Source organism: Pinus tabuliformis, chromosome 3_2 (genome assembly GCF_031772625.1).
Source record: "Pinus tabuliformis cultivar Carrire ecotype Pingquan chromosome 3_2, CPIR1, whole genome shotgun sequence".
In the NCBI taxonomy this organism is placed as follows: Eukaryota; Viridiplantae; Streptophyta; class Pinopsida; order Pinales; family Pinaceae; genus Pinus; species Pinus tabuliformis.
The window spans coordinates 163,637,481-163,654,545 of record NC_142302.1 but is presented as its reverse complement, the minus strand read 5'-3'; the positions used below and the strand labels follow the sequence as shown (position 1 = coordinate 163,654,545).

The following is a 17,065-nucleotide window of genomic DNA, read 5'->3' as shown; positions in this document are numbered from 1 at the left end:
ACTACATTCACCATTGCATGCAGCAGGGGCATATCTCAATTCGAGATTATTCTATAATGAGGGGTCTAGCATTCAAAGAGATCCTGAGGTGATGAGAGGTGTCATGATATGCATTAAGAAAATGTTCCCAGATCAAGATATTTAAGACAAAATCAACATACAACGAGATATGTACAAGAAAGCATCTGGCATGTTTGGATTCAGCTCAAGCCAACATCTCAAGGATAAGAAAATGCCTTGTAAGTGCAAATTGTTAGAAATTAGCTTGTAATTTTGCTAGTTTTCTTTTATATGTTTGGCATTGCAAACTGATAATTTTTGTTGTTATTTTTTTATAACTCATTGGTGGATAGATTGTGGCACTGAGGCACCACAATTACAAGAATTCACCATCAAAGTTCTAAGTCAACCCTGCAGTGCTTCTTCTTGTGAGCGCAATTGGTCAATGTTTGAGCACATCTACGTCAAAAAGAGAAACAGGTTGGAGAATTTGGTTTTCATCTACTACAACATTTGAATGCTCACAAAACAAGTGCAACCAAATGATACATATCCAATTTTATTGGATACTATTGATTAGAGTCTGATTGGGTTATGGAGGAGGAGGCCCCTGATTTGATTTGGCTTGATGAAGAGACTGAGGATCTCTCTAGTTTGCCATATCAAATGGAGACTCTGTTGTAGCATTTTTTGGTTTTGATAAGATAGAATATTTGAAAAAAATGTTAAGTTAGAATATGGACATAACAATAGTGAATAAAATGTTTTTGAAAATATCTCGATGATGATGTCCATATCAAATAAAATGTTAGGTTAGATGTCCTAAAAAAATCAAGGCAAAAAACAAAATGTTAGGTTAGAAAGAAAAGAAAACAAATAAACTCTGAAAGTGAGCAAGTCTAAATGTCACTACTATTGTTTCTGCAAAATAATGGTTGTGTGCAACTTGTCATAAATGCCACAACCCATGACAGTCAAATAGTTTAATCTTCACTGCTTCATGATTTAAATTTGATGTTATAGTTAGAGAATAAAGATCTGGCCAAACTGTTTAATCTTGGCAGATCAGTTGTTAGGTAGAGATTAATAGGGTGCTCATCAATTTAATCTGAGCCCTTGAATGTTATAAGGTTAGAATTAGATAATTTGTTTTTGCAAAAAAAAAAAAAAAAAAGGGTTCGCTAGCTTAAATGCACCCATTAAGTGAAGAAAAAATGATAGGATAAGCAAAGGGTAAGTAGAAGAAAGTTTGCAGAAGTTTGATGATTGATTGGACAAAATGTACATTTATCATGTTTTACCATATGTTTCTATGTCCATGATGCAATTACACAAAGCAAATGAAGGTCTACAAGATAAATTAATTAACTTCCCTCATCTCCATTCATCCCTATATTTACTAATTTCCCTTTCCTACCTTCATACAGTTCATATTTATTATTTTCTATTAAAAACCCCTTTTCCTAAGGATAAAACCCTTTTTAATTGGAAAAAGTGAAAACCCCATGAAAAATCCCTTTTTACCCAAACAAAAAAGTGTTTACCCTAAGTATTGATGCATATATGAAAAGCAAATAACCCATAAAAAGCATTATACTTAATATATTTCCCCTTTCCATGTATATTTCCCCCTTTCTGCTCATATTTCGTATTAACTCTAGCTTATAGTATTAAACCCCTAAAAGTTCCCTTTCCCGTATATATTAACTCCTTTTAATAAAATACCCCGAAACCATAAGTTTTATAACAAAATTATGTATTTTCATAACATATCGGATATTGGCGGATCACAAACTTTCAACGTGCATGCACTCTCCTTCGATTGTGATATGTGATGCACGATTGACCCGGACCTGACGCAATATATATCATATTTCATTGCCATATCGCATCCGCCTCCATCACAAGTCTCGGCTAAAGCATTACCCTCCGCCATTGCGATCTCTGATATGCGATGGGAATCCGGACCCAACGTAGTGTTATCCATGGTTTATTTTCCACGTCGCGTCCCGCTCCAATCGCATTCCTTTGCGATGGGCCTTCTTTCGCCAAACTCCGATTACGATATGCGATGAACCCGGACCCGATATCATTTGTCCACCCAAATTCATATTATTTCAAATCCGCCATACCGTGTTTTGCAAAGGATTTCTTTGTTAAAACGTTTTTATGTTTTAAATGAAGAACCAACTTAAACCTTTGTTTTGTAGGAATTTACAGGGTAAGTTCCTCAGAAAGAATACCAAAAGGACACCGCTCACAACCAGATCTCAAATCAATACACCAGTATTTTTGACGTGGTTAAAACCCTCAAAGTGCAAGGAGGGAAACAGTCCACGGCCTGTCCCAACGTGGGTACTACAGGCAATTTATTAATCAAAGAATGAAAATTTACATAAGCTTCTCTCATGCACGGATTACTCGAACAATGACCCTCCATGCGCTTTAAATAGAACTCATGGACCAATCGGGTGTCAAGCCACGGATCAAGTGTCGGTAATACCGAGGTGAGAGTGAACCGTCGGATCACTACATATCGTGACCGTCGGATTGTAAGTTACAAAATGTACAATGGTAAAGAAACACACTTTACCTAACTCTAACCTAACTCTATACTAGACCAAGTTGAACTTAACTATATCCTATGTGTCGGAATATCCTAACATCCCCCCTTAAGAACAACTTGGGATAGGATTGAAGGATTTACAAATATGACACAATAGGAGAAGGAAGGAGGCACTAGAGCCTATCCCCCCTTAGTGACAACTTCCTGAACTCCAAGCATATATCGAAGTTTAGTGAACTTTGCCTCTGTGAGAGCCTTTGTGAAGATGTCTGCAACCTGATCATCTGTTGGACAATATTGCACTTCAAGAACATGGTCATGGATGAGCTTTCTGATGAAGTGCATGTGTAGTTCAATGTGTTTGCTGCGCTGATGCTGGACTGGATCTTTGCATAGCTGAATGGCACTTTGATTATCACACCAAAGTGTGGTTGGATGCTGCTGCTCAAAGCCAAACTCTGATAGGATCTGACGAAGCCACAAGGCTTCCTTACTAGCTTCCACGGCACCACGATACTCTGCTTCTGCTGACGAAAGAGAAATGGCAGCCTGTTTCTTACAAGCCCATGTAATAGGTCCTGAACCAAGAGTGAAGACATAACCGGCAGTAGACTTCCGATCATCATGGTCACCAGCCCAATCAGAATCAGTGAAACCAACTAACAGAGGAGCTGCTTTGGCACTGTAATGAATCCCAAACTGTACTGTACCTCGAACATAACGAAGTATTCTTTTAGCTGCTTTCCAATGACTTTCACGGGGGTTTTGCATAAAACGAGCAACAAGGCCAACAGCAAAGGAAAGATCAGGACGAGTATGGGTTAAATACAAGAGTTTTCCGACAAGTTGACGGTATAAGGTAGCATCAACTTCAGGAGAAGTACAAGAGACTGAAAGTTTGACTCCAGACTGAAAGGGAGAAGGGGCTGGCTTACAGTCTTCCATGTGAAAATGACGAAGAATATCACAAGCATACTTGGACTGGGAAAGGAAAATACCCTCTTGGGATTGCAAGACTTGAAGACCGAGAAAATAGTGTAAGTGTCCTAAGTCTGTCATTTCAAATTTCTTTTTAAGGCTGGACTTCACATGGTTTATAAGGTTGGGATCACTACCAGTAAGAATAAGATCATCAACATAAAGAACAAGGATGATAAGAGAGTTGCCCACTTTCTTGGTGTAGACAGTATTGTCAGAATGACACCTAGAAAAGCCAGATTCTAAAAGAAAGCTATCCATTTTGGCATACCAAACCCGAGGAGCTTGCTTGAGGCCATAAAGGGATTTCTTAAGTCGACAAACAAGGCTGGAGTCTGTTTGTATGAAGCCAATGGGTTGTTCCATATAGATTTCTTCCTGCAAGTCCCCATGCAAGAAGGCAGATTTAACATCCATCTGATGGACTTCCCATTTTAAAGAGGCAGCAAGGGAAAGAACAAGGCGGATAGAGTTCATTTTGGCAACAGGGGAGAAGGTTTCAGTGTAGTCAATGCCTTCAACCTGTGAAAAGCCCTTAGCAACGAGACGAGCTTTATGTTTATCAACTTTCCCATCTGGTCCATACTTGGTTCTGTAAACCCATTTACATCTAACAAGTTTGCGTCCCTTTGGTAGAGGAACAAGATCCCATGTATCATTTGTCATCAATGAATGATATTCTTCATTCATAGCTGCTTCCCAATGTGGATGGCCTGAAGCTTCTGCAAAAGTGTCAGGATCATGATTTACCGGAGCTTGAGCCAGTAAAGAAGAGGCTCTTTCAAACTGAGAACGTGTCCGTCGCTGATCTGTAGGATCACCGGCAAGATCACCTGCTGCATCCCGAGTAGCACGGACCCATCTTGGAAGTTGAGGATCCTGAGAAGGTGGGGGAGGATTATCATCCTCACTTTCATCATCTGAAGAAGAAATGTTTTCAAAGGTAGAAGAGATAGGAAGAGGTGGCACATCCGCCGGACTAGGCTCGCAGGCCGATTTATTTTCATCAAATTTTACATCTCTTCTAATGATAACATTTTTGGACTTAAATGGAATAAGTCGATAACCTTTTACATCTTCAGAATATCCAACAAAAGTACATTTCTCACTCTTAGGTTCTAAAGCTTTATGCTTTTCATCTGGAATATGGGCCCATGCTTCACTTCCAAACACACGAAAGTGACTTACATCTGGTTTAATGGAACTCCAAGCTTCTTCTGGAGTGATATTCTCTAGAACCTTAGTAGGAGTGCGATTGATTATATAATTTGCACAATTAATTGCTTCGGCCCAAAAACTAAGACTGAGTCCTTTAGATTGTAGCATACAATTAGCCATTTCCTTTAAGGTGCGATTTTTCCTTTCAGCGACACCATTTTGTTGTGGAGTGTATGGAACAGTATGTTGCATTTGAATTCCATTTTCGGTGCAAAAGTTGATGAATGTTTTTTTAACATATTCTCCACCATTATCAGTTCTTAGCTTAAGAATTTGATGTCCAGATTGTTTTTCAACAAAGGCTTTGAAGGCTAAAAAAGTGTTAAATACTTCGCTCTTGAGTTTTAAGAAGTATACCCAAGTGCGTCTGGAGAAATCATCAATGAAAGTTAAGAAGTACTTGCAGCCAGAGAATGAAGCAACAGGAAGAGGACCACATAAATCACTGTGCACAAGCTGTAAAGGGGCTGAGGCGTGCCAAGAGGCACGTTTGTCAAAACTGTCCCGATGATGTTTTCCGAGTACACATCCGGAACAAACACCATCTCTGCAAGATACCATAGGAAGACCTGTCACCATGTTTTCTTTACATAGATGCTGAAGGGAGCGATAGTTTAAGTGACCAAATCGCTCATGCCAAAGTTTGCTCACTTCATCATTATGAGCAACAAATACTGAGGGAAGATTTGATGACCCAAAGTTGTGAAACTTATACAACCTTTTGGAATCATCAGCAAGACCAGTAGCTAGAATCTGTTTAGGATCTTTTAGATCCTTGATTACAACATCATGAGGTGAAAATTCAACAATTTTACCTTCACCTGAATGAGTTATCTGATAGACAGATAGAAGGTTGCAGGATAAGGTTGGAACACATAATACATCATTAAACTGACCATTGTCTAGATGAACAGTTCCAGTCCCTACAACATTAAGAGATCTATCATCACCAATATATATATTTTTGGTGTTACAATCATTTAAAGAAGAAAACATGGCTTGGTTTTTGGCCATGTGACAAGAGGCTCCAGAATCAATGAGCCACTCATGAGAATGAGAAGAAGAACAAGATACATTTAATGCATAACCAGACTGAGATGATTGATAATGACATGCAGAAAGTGCCATTCCGGAAGTTGAAGTTGAAGTAGGCTCCACATGGATGTTATGTTTCGTCATTGCGGCTTCCAAGGCTTCCATCTTCTTAAAGCATTTAGATTCTAAGTGGCCATCTCGATTACAAAAGTTACAATGTCTATCAGTCTTCTTCCATTTGTTTTTATTGGTCTTATCATTTTGCTGAAATGATCTTTCATTTTGAGGCTGAGATGGTTTAGGACCATTCTTTTGAGGATATGACTTCTTAGGATTCTTTGAATTTGGTTGCTGCTGGGCGGCTAACGCTTTCGTGGAAGAGTTTCCAAGATTAAGAAGACCAAGGTGTAAGAGTTTTTCTTGTTCTCTTATTAAGGAATCACAAAAGGAGTCAAAGGAAGGGGCCTTGTATTCTTGTCTTTGACAAATGAAAGCTTCCCTTGTAGAATGGAAAGTGGAAACAAATACAGAGTAGGCTGGTCCCAACTTAGTAAGGATGGAATAAATAAGGTTACCATCTTCTTTCTTAACTTTAACACCTTCCAAGAGATATCTAAGGGTCTTGAATTTGGACAAGAAATCTTCAATGCAAGAAAAATTATTAGGATCCAAAGTAAGCAGCTCATTTTCAAGTTGATGGGCTCTAATTTCATTTTTAATCCCAAAAATTTTAGCAAGTTTTTCTAATGCTTCATGAGGAGTCTCAAGTTCTGCAATGTGGAATCTAAGATCAGGAGAAATAGACATCCCTATCAAACCACGTGCTTGATCTTGTCTATTTTCCCATTTTGCCGCCTTGTCTTCATCTTTTGGTTTCTTCTCTTGGTCTGTGGCTATTCTGTAGAGACCTTTACTTCTAAGTAAATCTTCCATGTAGGCTACCCATTGGAAGTAGTTAGTGCTGTCAAGAATGACTTGGCATGGACTTTCCATTTTTTTAAAAAGCTGAAGCTGAAGATGCTGAAAGTAAGTGTTCCAATGGATAGATCTCGAAAAAATAGGCGGTTTTAAAAAAAACGGCTCTGAAAAAGGCTTCCGGATGAAGAAGTTATGGCTTTTTGAAAAAAAATTGTTGACGTCGCCGGCAAAGTGCGCGAATGTGCGGGAATGAAAAAATCCGCCCCCACAAAATGGAGACTTGAACCCAAGACCTCTACTCTCTTAAAATAGCTTTGAACCAATTGATCTATACAAAAAATTTGAGAGAGAGAGAGGGGGGGGGGGGGGCCTTGGTTTGCGTGCTTGCCTTGAAAAAACTCTTTTTCCCTACAAAACACAAAACACAAAACCCAACACGAATATGCAAAGAAAAATGAACCTTGCGGCTCGAAGTTAGCTTTAGCCAAAAAACTAGAAATTTAAAAAAAATAAATAAAAATAAAAATAAAAAATAAAAAAAAATCTCAAGGTTAGCTTTAGCCGAAAAACTAAATATTTTTCTCAATGTTTCTGATTTTCCGAGATCACACTAAGGTGCAGGGAAAAGAGCATACGCATGAGAAAAATCCTTCCTTTCTGTTTCTGATTTGCCCAGATCGCACAGAGTCGCAGGGCAAAGAGCATACGCAGAAATGAAAGGTATAGATCCGGTTAAAAAAAAACGCTAAATAAACTGAGACCGAAATAAGCAGAGAGAAAATAACAGTGAACTGCAAAAAAAAACACTGTATACCTCCCGATCTGAAAAATGACGCAGCTAGGGCTACCGGAAACCTTTTCGCGTGAAACGAAAGGGGTTCCTCACTGGAACAGATGCTCCGAACGCAACAGAGCAGTCCTCTCGGCCCGAAAGCAGTCAGAAACAGCAGATCTAGGAAACGACAGCCGCATGCAGTTCTACCGGCTTCAGATTTGGATCACCAACGGACGCGGCCCTCAAATAGCTCTGATACCATGTAGGAATTTACAGGGTAAGTTCCTCAGAAAGAATACCAAAAGGACACCGCTCACAACCAGATCTCAAATCAATACACCAGTATTTTTGACGTGGTTAAAACCCTCAAAGTGCAAGGAGGGAAACAGTCCACGGCCTGTCCCAACGTGGGTACTACAGGCAATTTATTAATCAAAGAATGAAAATTTACATAAGCTTCTCTCATGCACGGATTACCCGAACAATGACCCTCCATGCGCTTTAAATAAAACTCATGGACCAATCGGGTGTCAAGCCACGGATCAAGTGTCGGTAATACCGAGGTGAGAGTGAACCGTCGGATCACTACATATCGTGACCGTCGGATTGTAAGTTACAAAATGTACAACGGTAAAGAAACACACTTTACCTAACTCTAACCTAACTCTATACTAGACCAAGTTGAACTTAACTATATCCTATGTGTCGGAATATCCTAACATGTTTAACCATAAAACCCTGCTAATCTCACCCTTTAACCCATAATAAAATGCCATACCACCATATTTAATCGTTGGGCCCCTCCATACTGCTTTTTCGCTCCACCATCGTCTAATCACGCGCATTCAAATCCAACGATCCTCAACAATTCCAGGTTGGCTCTCTTTACGGGCATTACCCACCCGAAAAGTGGTATTCCACCGACCTTCCCTTGCTACGTGTCAGGCTTTAAACCATATCGGGTGACCCCTCTCAAAACCGTCCGCGCCTCATAAGCGGTGCGATGAAAACCAAAACCACCTTCCTCATAACGACAAAATGGCCACTGTTCACTTTGCGCCATATTTTAAAAAGAAAGTCATTTTTTCCGTTTAAACGCAAAATCATTATTTTCCCTTTGTTTCGTCTGTTTTCACAGTAAACCCTCCATAAGCCTCTGCGACTAATAAAGCCATTGTTTTACCTTCCAATACGCTTTGGACTCATTCCAATAACCTTTCAAGCTCAATAAAGCCATTGATGTCCTTCTCTGTCACCTATGATTTCTTAACAATTTCTGTGTTTTGCAAGTAAAAACTCTTGTTCTAGGCTTACCAAGAAAAACCCTGTATACAATTTGAAGACAAATATGAAGATCTTACTGTTGAAAAACACAGTAAAACCCTGAAATGCACAATAAAGGTAAAAGGAACACAGTAAAGGTTACTCAGCAGGGTCAAAGGATATTCACAGAGTTTAAAGAGTATCAGATGAAAGGTCAAATGAAGGAATCAACCAGCGTAAAAGATACAAACAATCAAGTAGCTTAAAGGGAAAAATATCAAACAACAAAGCTAACACAACTTGAGTAAAAGGGACAACAAGAAGCAGTTAAATAGCTGCCCCTATCTTCTTGCATGAAGATCTTTCCTTTCCTAAAATAAATTTTAATCAGTTTTAAGATATTTTCTTAGTTTTATTATTGTATAAATAACTCTCTTCTTGAGTTGTTATGGGTTCAAAGTTCAAGGCTCAAGGTTCATTGCTTGTTAAGTCTTGACTGTTCATTCTACTTTGAACCTGGTTGCACCTTTGAAGGAAGTTTTTCTAGACACTTGATGTACTCAGTTTTTCTGGAACCTTTATACAAAGCAGAGGATTTTGAATTTGGTTTTACACAGTTTGTGTTATCCTGTAATTTTTTCCAGTTATCAATCATTATGTTTTTCTTCATATGCTTATGACTTATAGAGATATCTAGGTAGGAAGAATTGTGTCTCAATTTATTCCTATAAGCTCCTGAAGTGATAATCTATTAAGAGAATGGATTAATGAATTGTCTGTTTAGCGAATCCCCTCTAATCAATAAATCATCAGCATCTTTTGTAAGCTTAAGTATACTGCCTTGAACCTTCGGAACGTAGTTTAGAAGGTTTTCACACCTATGATTGTTCTGTTTTACAGTCTGGAAACTGTGATAATCATATTATTTTCTGTCTTCTTCTCACCACTATTTCATCTATATCACTGTGTAAGGCTTTATAACAGCCCTTTGCTGAGATATTAATATTATCCAAAGGATTAAGTGTGTCAATTGTACATCTGTCTTCATTCATTGGTCTTCCAAAACTAAAACCAAAAACCCCAAAACAATTATTTTAGATGCTCTGGCATTGATAGCTGACCTACTTCTATCTCAGAGGTACAATAAACTCCAAATACACTTGCCTCACAGTTGCTTTAGCCTTCTGATGTTACCACTAGCTCCATGAGGGCTTATTTTAGGCGTGGTCGTCCATGAGTGATGGGACTCAAGATTGTTATGAGACAATCATTTATCATTTATGACATGTATTTGAATTTTGAACTTGCTGACATTTTTTATTTTAATTATGGAATCATGAGTCATTTTTTTATTCAGTATCTAAATGTTTTGCTTACAAAAATCAAATATGTTATCTTGTACTTTTATAGATATGAGATGATGTTATGAATTATTGCATATATTGTGGTTTTTTTAACTTATAAGAATTGGAATGGTCATTAGTTTCTTTTTTGTGCTTAAAATTGACCATATTTTAAGTTTTTTTTTGTATTTTGACGAGTCTTATAAGGGTCGTTCCCGTGTCTTATACGAGTTGACGAGTCAATACCGTGAAAAATATTATACAATTACGAGTCGTGCAACATTGGTCTGCACCATATCCACTGGGCATCATCAAATTATCACTTAGTGTGTTGTAAGGGAGCTCAAACTAAGTGTTTCTCACAATGGACATTTGAGCAACAATTTCACCATTTTATTAGAAAGGGGGGCAATTTCCTCTATGTAGGGAATAATTTGAGGTTTACTTTATTGAACTTGTATTTTCTTTGTACTTTTCTGTTATGTAGCCTATTCTAACCTATTTTCCGCAACTTAGGCTAAACTGATCACTCACACTTAATTGTAATGTATTGGATACTTGGTCAACTTTGATAACTCTCCCCACAATTTTGTACTCTTCATACAGTAATACAAATCACTATACAACATGTGTACAATTATGAAAATCTCCTCTCATACTTGCACACTTGTTCTCATATGCTCTCTTTTATGTATCTACATTGTTTTTGTTGTGCTCGTATCATAAATTCAATAGAAAATCAATCAATAATCAAGCTTGGATAGAAGCACTAACAAAATGAGTCAAGCTATACATCATCAATTGAATCCATTGGTATACACTGGAGAAGAACCTAAACTACTTATTGATATCATAATAGGTAAAGACATGGATATTGATTAGTTTATCAAAAACAACTCTTAGATTGAACAAGAATGTTACCTATAGCCACCCTAGAAGGTCAACAACTAAAATTGTTGATTACTACAAGACATTGATCAACAAGAGATCCTTAAAATCACGATAGTTGATATGGTCACGAGGGAGGCCATTAGGTGGGAGGATGAGTTAGTCCACCCCCCTAATTCATCCTAACCCCGAGTTGTGAACCTTATCCATCCCCCTCATTCTATCCACCTCAGGAAAGGGAGTGGCCATTGTAATAATGAAAGCATTAATCTCCCACATAGTATTAATGCCCCTTGAGGTAAATGGACTAAGGAAATTTGCAACAGAAGATTCTTTCCACCGTTAGAAATGTAATAAAAAATCTGCAGATGAAGTTGTTGAATGCATGGAGATTGATAAAGCAGCTTTTGATGTAGAGGCTTTTTCCCAATGAGAGTGTAGGTGAGGCACATAGTCACGTCGAAGTTGCCACATCATCGTCATGGGGATCAATCACGTGTCACTGACCTAGAATCTTCTTTTGTGACCATTACGACATACACTCAAATTAGTTGATTAATTCAAAGATGATATCCAAAGACCTAAGAGTAAGTGCCATTGCTCTCAATCCCATAAACATGAAACAAGGAATACGTTGACACGATCAGTGTTTGATACAACGAAGCATGATCAGTGTAACCTCTATATATATAATGATATGATGAATAATAAAGAGCAGCAGTGAGATACACGAGCAAGTTGTGAGCCTTACTGTTGTAACTCGGTGTGAGCCGTAGGCTATATAACATTGTAGCGCACCCAACACCATGGTAGTTCCTATGTGAGCCATAGTTTTATAAATTGATGAGTTGAGATTTTTGCCCCATAGACACCATCGTATTTTATGTAGCTGTACTATATATGTTGCATTTTTTTAGTTAACAATAGTTGTTTTTTGTTTTTTGTTTTTGTCTTTCTACACATCTTGTGTGTCTACATTACACTTTTGCATTGTATTTTCTCATGTCAACACAAATAACTTCACATAAAACTTAGCAAACACATATATCAATTATCACAAGAAAATAACTCAGAAAGCAATAAGGGAAATTACTATCCAAACCACAATGCGAAAGTGTAATGTAACCAATAACACACTTTCTTTCCTTCCTGAGAGATTAAAGCTTTTCTATTAAGATCCATCTTATACAATTAAATTATCCGATTCATTTAGAGTGAAGTACATATATGGAAAGCTGAGTAAATACTAAAATCAACTTAATCATGTATGGAATAGTTAATTTTAAAATTTATTATGGAGAGGCCACAGTGTAACTATTGGTGTCTTCGATTTCTACATATAAATTGTAATAAATAATAAATAATAATCAAATAGGAGCTTTCAGTAAGTACAACGATTGATAACAATCAGAATGTCTTCATGAGGAAGCTCGAGGTACATCCAGTGAACCTATCGCCAACAACCTTGGTAGTATCTGCAAAAGAATTGTATCCAAAGACGTATGTTAAAAATCATGAATACGATGATACAGAAATGCTAGTCTGAAAAGCATACATCGTGTTTGAAACTGGAAATGTAGATGTTCAGCCACAGAGGAAAGCAAAACAACAAGAACAGTTTACTCTGATCCAAATTTGTGTGTTACGTACCTCACCACAACGGGCCTCAATCTTTATAGATACCAAGTCATCAGCTCGTGTTGGGCCAATGTTCACAATTGCTATAGGTGAATTTACCTTCTCTTTGGCAGCCCTGCATGCGAATAGAGGGAACAACAACAACTCAAATTAAATCACTTGAAATGGGAGAGGGAGTAATATGCATTTAGACATATAAAATTCTTATCATTCATCTACTTTAATAGCACAAATTCATATCCATGATTTTATCAAGTACCAAGTGAATTACAACTCAAATCAAATCATTCGAAATGGGTCAGGGAGTACCATGCTTTTTGCAAAATCAAAATTATTATCATTCATGCCCATGGATTTATCACTCACCAAGTTAAAGATAAAGATAATCTACACTCGTTTTTCAATTGATATTTGTGAATTTGTTTCTATTTTGATTTATTAACTCTATTCACTTTGGGACATGTTACCCACCAAAAGTGGGTGACTCCATAAGAAAAAAATTTCTCCCATCATCTCTTCCAGCCAGTGAACCAACCAGCGAACCAACAACACCTGACAACCACTAGTAGTTGATGATGATGTGCCATTCATATCCACCTGTATCATTCATATGTTTCTTTGCACATTTGGCAAGAGCACGAGTTGGAAGGTGATTTTATGATCAAAAGGTACTTTTGTGATATTCCCACTTAGCAATATTGCTAAGGGAAATATCAATCTTGCCCAATTTGGCCTTATTTCATGTTTGCACTTAGGAAATGTGGGTTCAAAGGTCCCACATGAATTTTGGGATTAAGTGGGGGGCCAAACATTAGGAATGAAGGGAAATATTGTGGCTCTAGTGGAGCATGGGGGCCACCCCATGGAGAATTACAGCCCACATGTGGAAGACTCTCTCATTGGAGCAAAGTTGGTGGGGAAGTCGAGCTGGGCCCACATGGGCATTGTGGAGGCTCTTTGATAAATAGAGCAAGAGGCACTCATTTTGGTTAATCAGTCATCTTTGAGAAAATTGTCTTTGACATAGCACGCTTGAGTGGAAGCCAAGTCTGCAAGTGTTGTTTAGCACACAAGTGTTTCCGAGTGGAAATCTCAACCCTTGCTTCGGTGGACTCCGAGTGCTAGCCCAAGGAGGGAGTCCTCCCTAGACTAATGCGTACCAACAGTAGGGAGTGCAAGTTTGTGAAGAGAATTGGCAGCAACAACACAGGGATTGCGCAGTTCTTGGAGGAGGGATGCTTGGAGGCTGAGGAGTGAAGGGAGTTAGGAACTAAAACTTGAGGTAGCGTCCAGGGAAGTGTTGTGGGGGCTTTTCCAGCATTTTGGCAAACTAGCAAATGCAACATTTGCTACAGGTTACATCTTTTGCTTGTGGAGGAGGACCAAGCATTTGGGGTTCAATTTTGGAGTGTCAAAACTAGGATAAACCCTTTCTGGGTTTTTTTGGGTTTATTGAGAGGCCAAAATTAATTTGGCAGAAGTTTCTGGGCAGATTTGAGGGGTCAAGCTGGGGCCCAACTTAGCCAACAGCTAGAGGAGTTAGGGTAAAATTGGGCCGAAATTCCAAGGTAAACATTTGACTGATTCCTTTGCGGGTTATTGGTGGAGAGCTCGGGATTAATTTCTTGGAATTTTCTGAGCATCCATGGAGGCCCTAGCAGCAGTTCTTTGCAGCCAACAACATATTTTCTAGGTAGTCTTAGCACAGAGCCAGGAGAGAGCAACAACAAATTTGAGAGGGATTTCTTATTGTTCATTTGGGCTTAGCTAGCTCGCCTTGAGCAAGCCCATGTGCACTCTTTCCAACACCACATTGTACCCTCTTATTTATGAATAAAATGGCTCAGATCAACACAGTTCATGGAGATTTCTGGTTGTTAAATATGTTGTAAATTTTGTACGTGTTTCTGCTATGTTTGCTTTGTTTAACATTGTATATTTCCATTAGGAATATTACAGTGGTAGAGCATGATTTTAGCCAGTTGTGGGTCTAAGTTACACAAATGCTCAAGTGCTATTGTGGACTAGAATTCCGAAGGCTAAAACACTAGTCCCACATTATTTTCCAGATTGAACTTATGCCCAATAATGTCTCAGTAGGGGAAATTTGAAAATGTTACTAGGAGCATTGAGACACTAGTGGGGCATCTCGAAGAGTGGTTTTCAACAAGGGCAACAAGAAGAAACAGTAGTTGCCGACCCACAAACGAAGAAAATAAGAGCATGATTGTTGAACAAAACACTAGTAGTAATACTGCAAAGATGAAGATGAGAGAGAACATGTCCATGGAAGAGGGAGTTCATCTAGATACGTTCCAGCCGGTTGAGCATGAGGCTAAAGGCACGCAAGAGGAGCACGAGGATACACCTAATGTGATATAGTAGTCACCCTTGTTGGATTTTCCTTTGGTAGCCCTAGTAGACAGATTGGAGAAGGTAGTTGTGCGCACATCCATTGATGAGGCATCCCGATCTATGACAGAGCTTCAAAATGGCAGCCACCTACAACTAACTAATGAGCATGTCTCGCATATCGGGTTGTCTATGGAGGAGCAGTTGGAGGCTCATGTCAAGCCCATGATGGAGGGGGATGTGCAGCCATCCCTTGGGCTAGCCATTGATGAGGGGTAGCTTAGAGACCACACGTTGGGATTTTAGAATAGTTCGCTTCAAAGGCACACTGATAGGATCTACAACGTTATCAACCCACCCCTATGCATTGGATTGAGAGAGGCGGAGTTTCCTAGACATACCAGAGGGAATGACCAGGTTAGCAGCACTATTGGATCACCTTTGCCATTGGAGAGAGGGAGACAGAGCTACCTAGTTAGATCTCATGTGTTGACCTAGATAGCAGGATGAGACGATCGAAGTTGCACAAGGTGCAACATCCGCATGTCAACGTTGTTCTATGTGCGGGAGTTCGTGCATTTGATCCCTCTCTTGGGGTTGGATGGCAAGAGATTCTGAGTTGGTACCTGGTGGAGTGGAGTGGACTCATGGAGATGGTCATAGTTTGGAGTAAAGCTTAGTGGGAACTCTTAGACATCGAGGGCACTAGAGGCCCAGGTTGGCATTGGGATCCAAGTGGATCTCCCTATCCGATATCAGACATGCAGGATGACTATGGCATTGATGTGGTAGTCAATCCAGTGACCAAGCACATACATTCCCTAGGGGAATTCCAATCAGCATTAGCGGACATGCAGTTTGTGAGCAAGCTCCATGGATTGTATTGGCATGTTGGTTGCGCATGGGGTCGCAAGATGATTAACACTCTCTAAAAGGAGCTGGTGGGAGGAGGTGGCATGGGTAGGCCACTGGACTAGACATTATATGGAGACGATGTTCTCCCATTGGGGTATTGGGAACAGGGGTCACCAAAGATCGGCATAATAGAGACATCCCCTCTAGCAGGTGTGGAGTTAGGCTGCTCAGGTCTACCAGGGCAGATGAGGAGGTCTAGATCACTTCATGGTAGGTGTACTAACAACGTGGTGGTTGCATGGGCACATATGGGATTCCCTATGGTACATGGGGGCATGGCATTAAGCGTTGGTATCCAGAGATGCATGGAGATGTGCCACGGAGTTCAGTGTTATGCAGAGGAGTGTAGGGGTATGTACTTGTGTGTAGTCGAGCAAGATGATGCACAACAAGTTGTTAGAGTATTGCCTTCCAAAGAGATATCCTGATGAGGGCATCAGGCACACCATTGGGCTTGGCACATTTAGATTTGGAGAGAGAGAAGATCACAAGGCCGACCTTGAGCTTCCATTTATCACTCTCCAGCATTGCACACTGACACAGGGGACTTGGATATCATCTCTTGATGCTCTCATCACGAGCAACAGGATCCATGAAGTTCATCTAAGACAGTTGGATGGGACACATTACATTGGGAGAGAGGTTTTCCAGTTGTGGCATATGGTCAAGACACGAGTTGGTGGATGCAGGCTTGGGGGTAGTTCGATCTCATGCAGAGATAGCACTTGCACTACCCTTGAGCCCACACTCAAGGTGATACATGATCCCCTTTTGGTGAGACATTTGAGGTGTCTCTGGAGCATCTACAACGATTGGTGGACCTTGCTTACAGGCGGATGTTCATACTTTGAGCAACATTGGGGAGCACTTTTAGGAGGCAGGACAACAGGTGGACCTTGCTTACAGGCAGATGTTTAGACTCTGGGCAACATTGGGGAGCACTTTTAGGAGGCAGGACGACAGATCCCATTGTGTGGTATGGCCGACGCAGGGCTGTGTTGCATGCACCAGATTGGTTCATGATGTATGGAGTTCATATATTGATTGCACGTAGGGACCTGAGACATGATATAGGTTGGTTCCATCAGCTGTTATGACTATGCCATAGTCGTTTTGGTTATGGGATACAACGGTTTAGTTGGTCGATTGGACACTCTACTTCGTGGTGAGTGGGAT

General features: G+C 39.6%; 1 protein-coding gene across 2 annotated transcripts in view; it reads right to left on the bottom strand.

Moving 5' to 3' along the window:
- Window positions 1-12,134: 12,134 nt before the first annotated feature.
- Window positions 12,135-17,065, bottom strand: part of LOC149180310 (NAD-dependent protein deacylase SRT2-like) — a 278,802-nt gene continuing 273,871 nt past the window's right edge. For both annotated transcript variants that reach the window (XM_089416014.1, XM_089416015.1), the window contains 2 exons: window positions 12,635-12,737; window positions 12,135-12,459 (listed from right to left, as the gene is read on the bottom strand). In XM_089416014.1, the coding sequence (XP_089272140.1) occupies window positions 12,403-12,459; window positions 12,635-12,737 (160 nt within the window). In that variant the 3' untranslated portion in view covers window positions 12,135-12,402. The remainder of the gene's footprint in view (window positions 12,460-12,634; window positions 12,738-17,065) is intronic.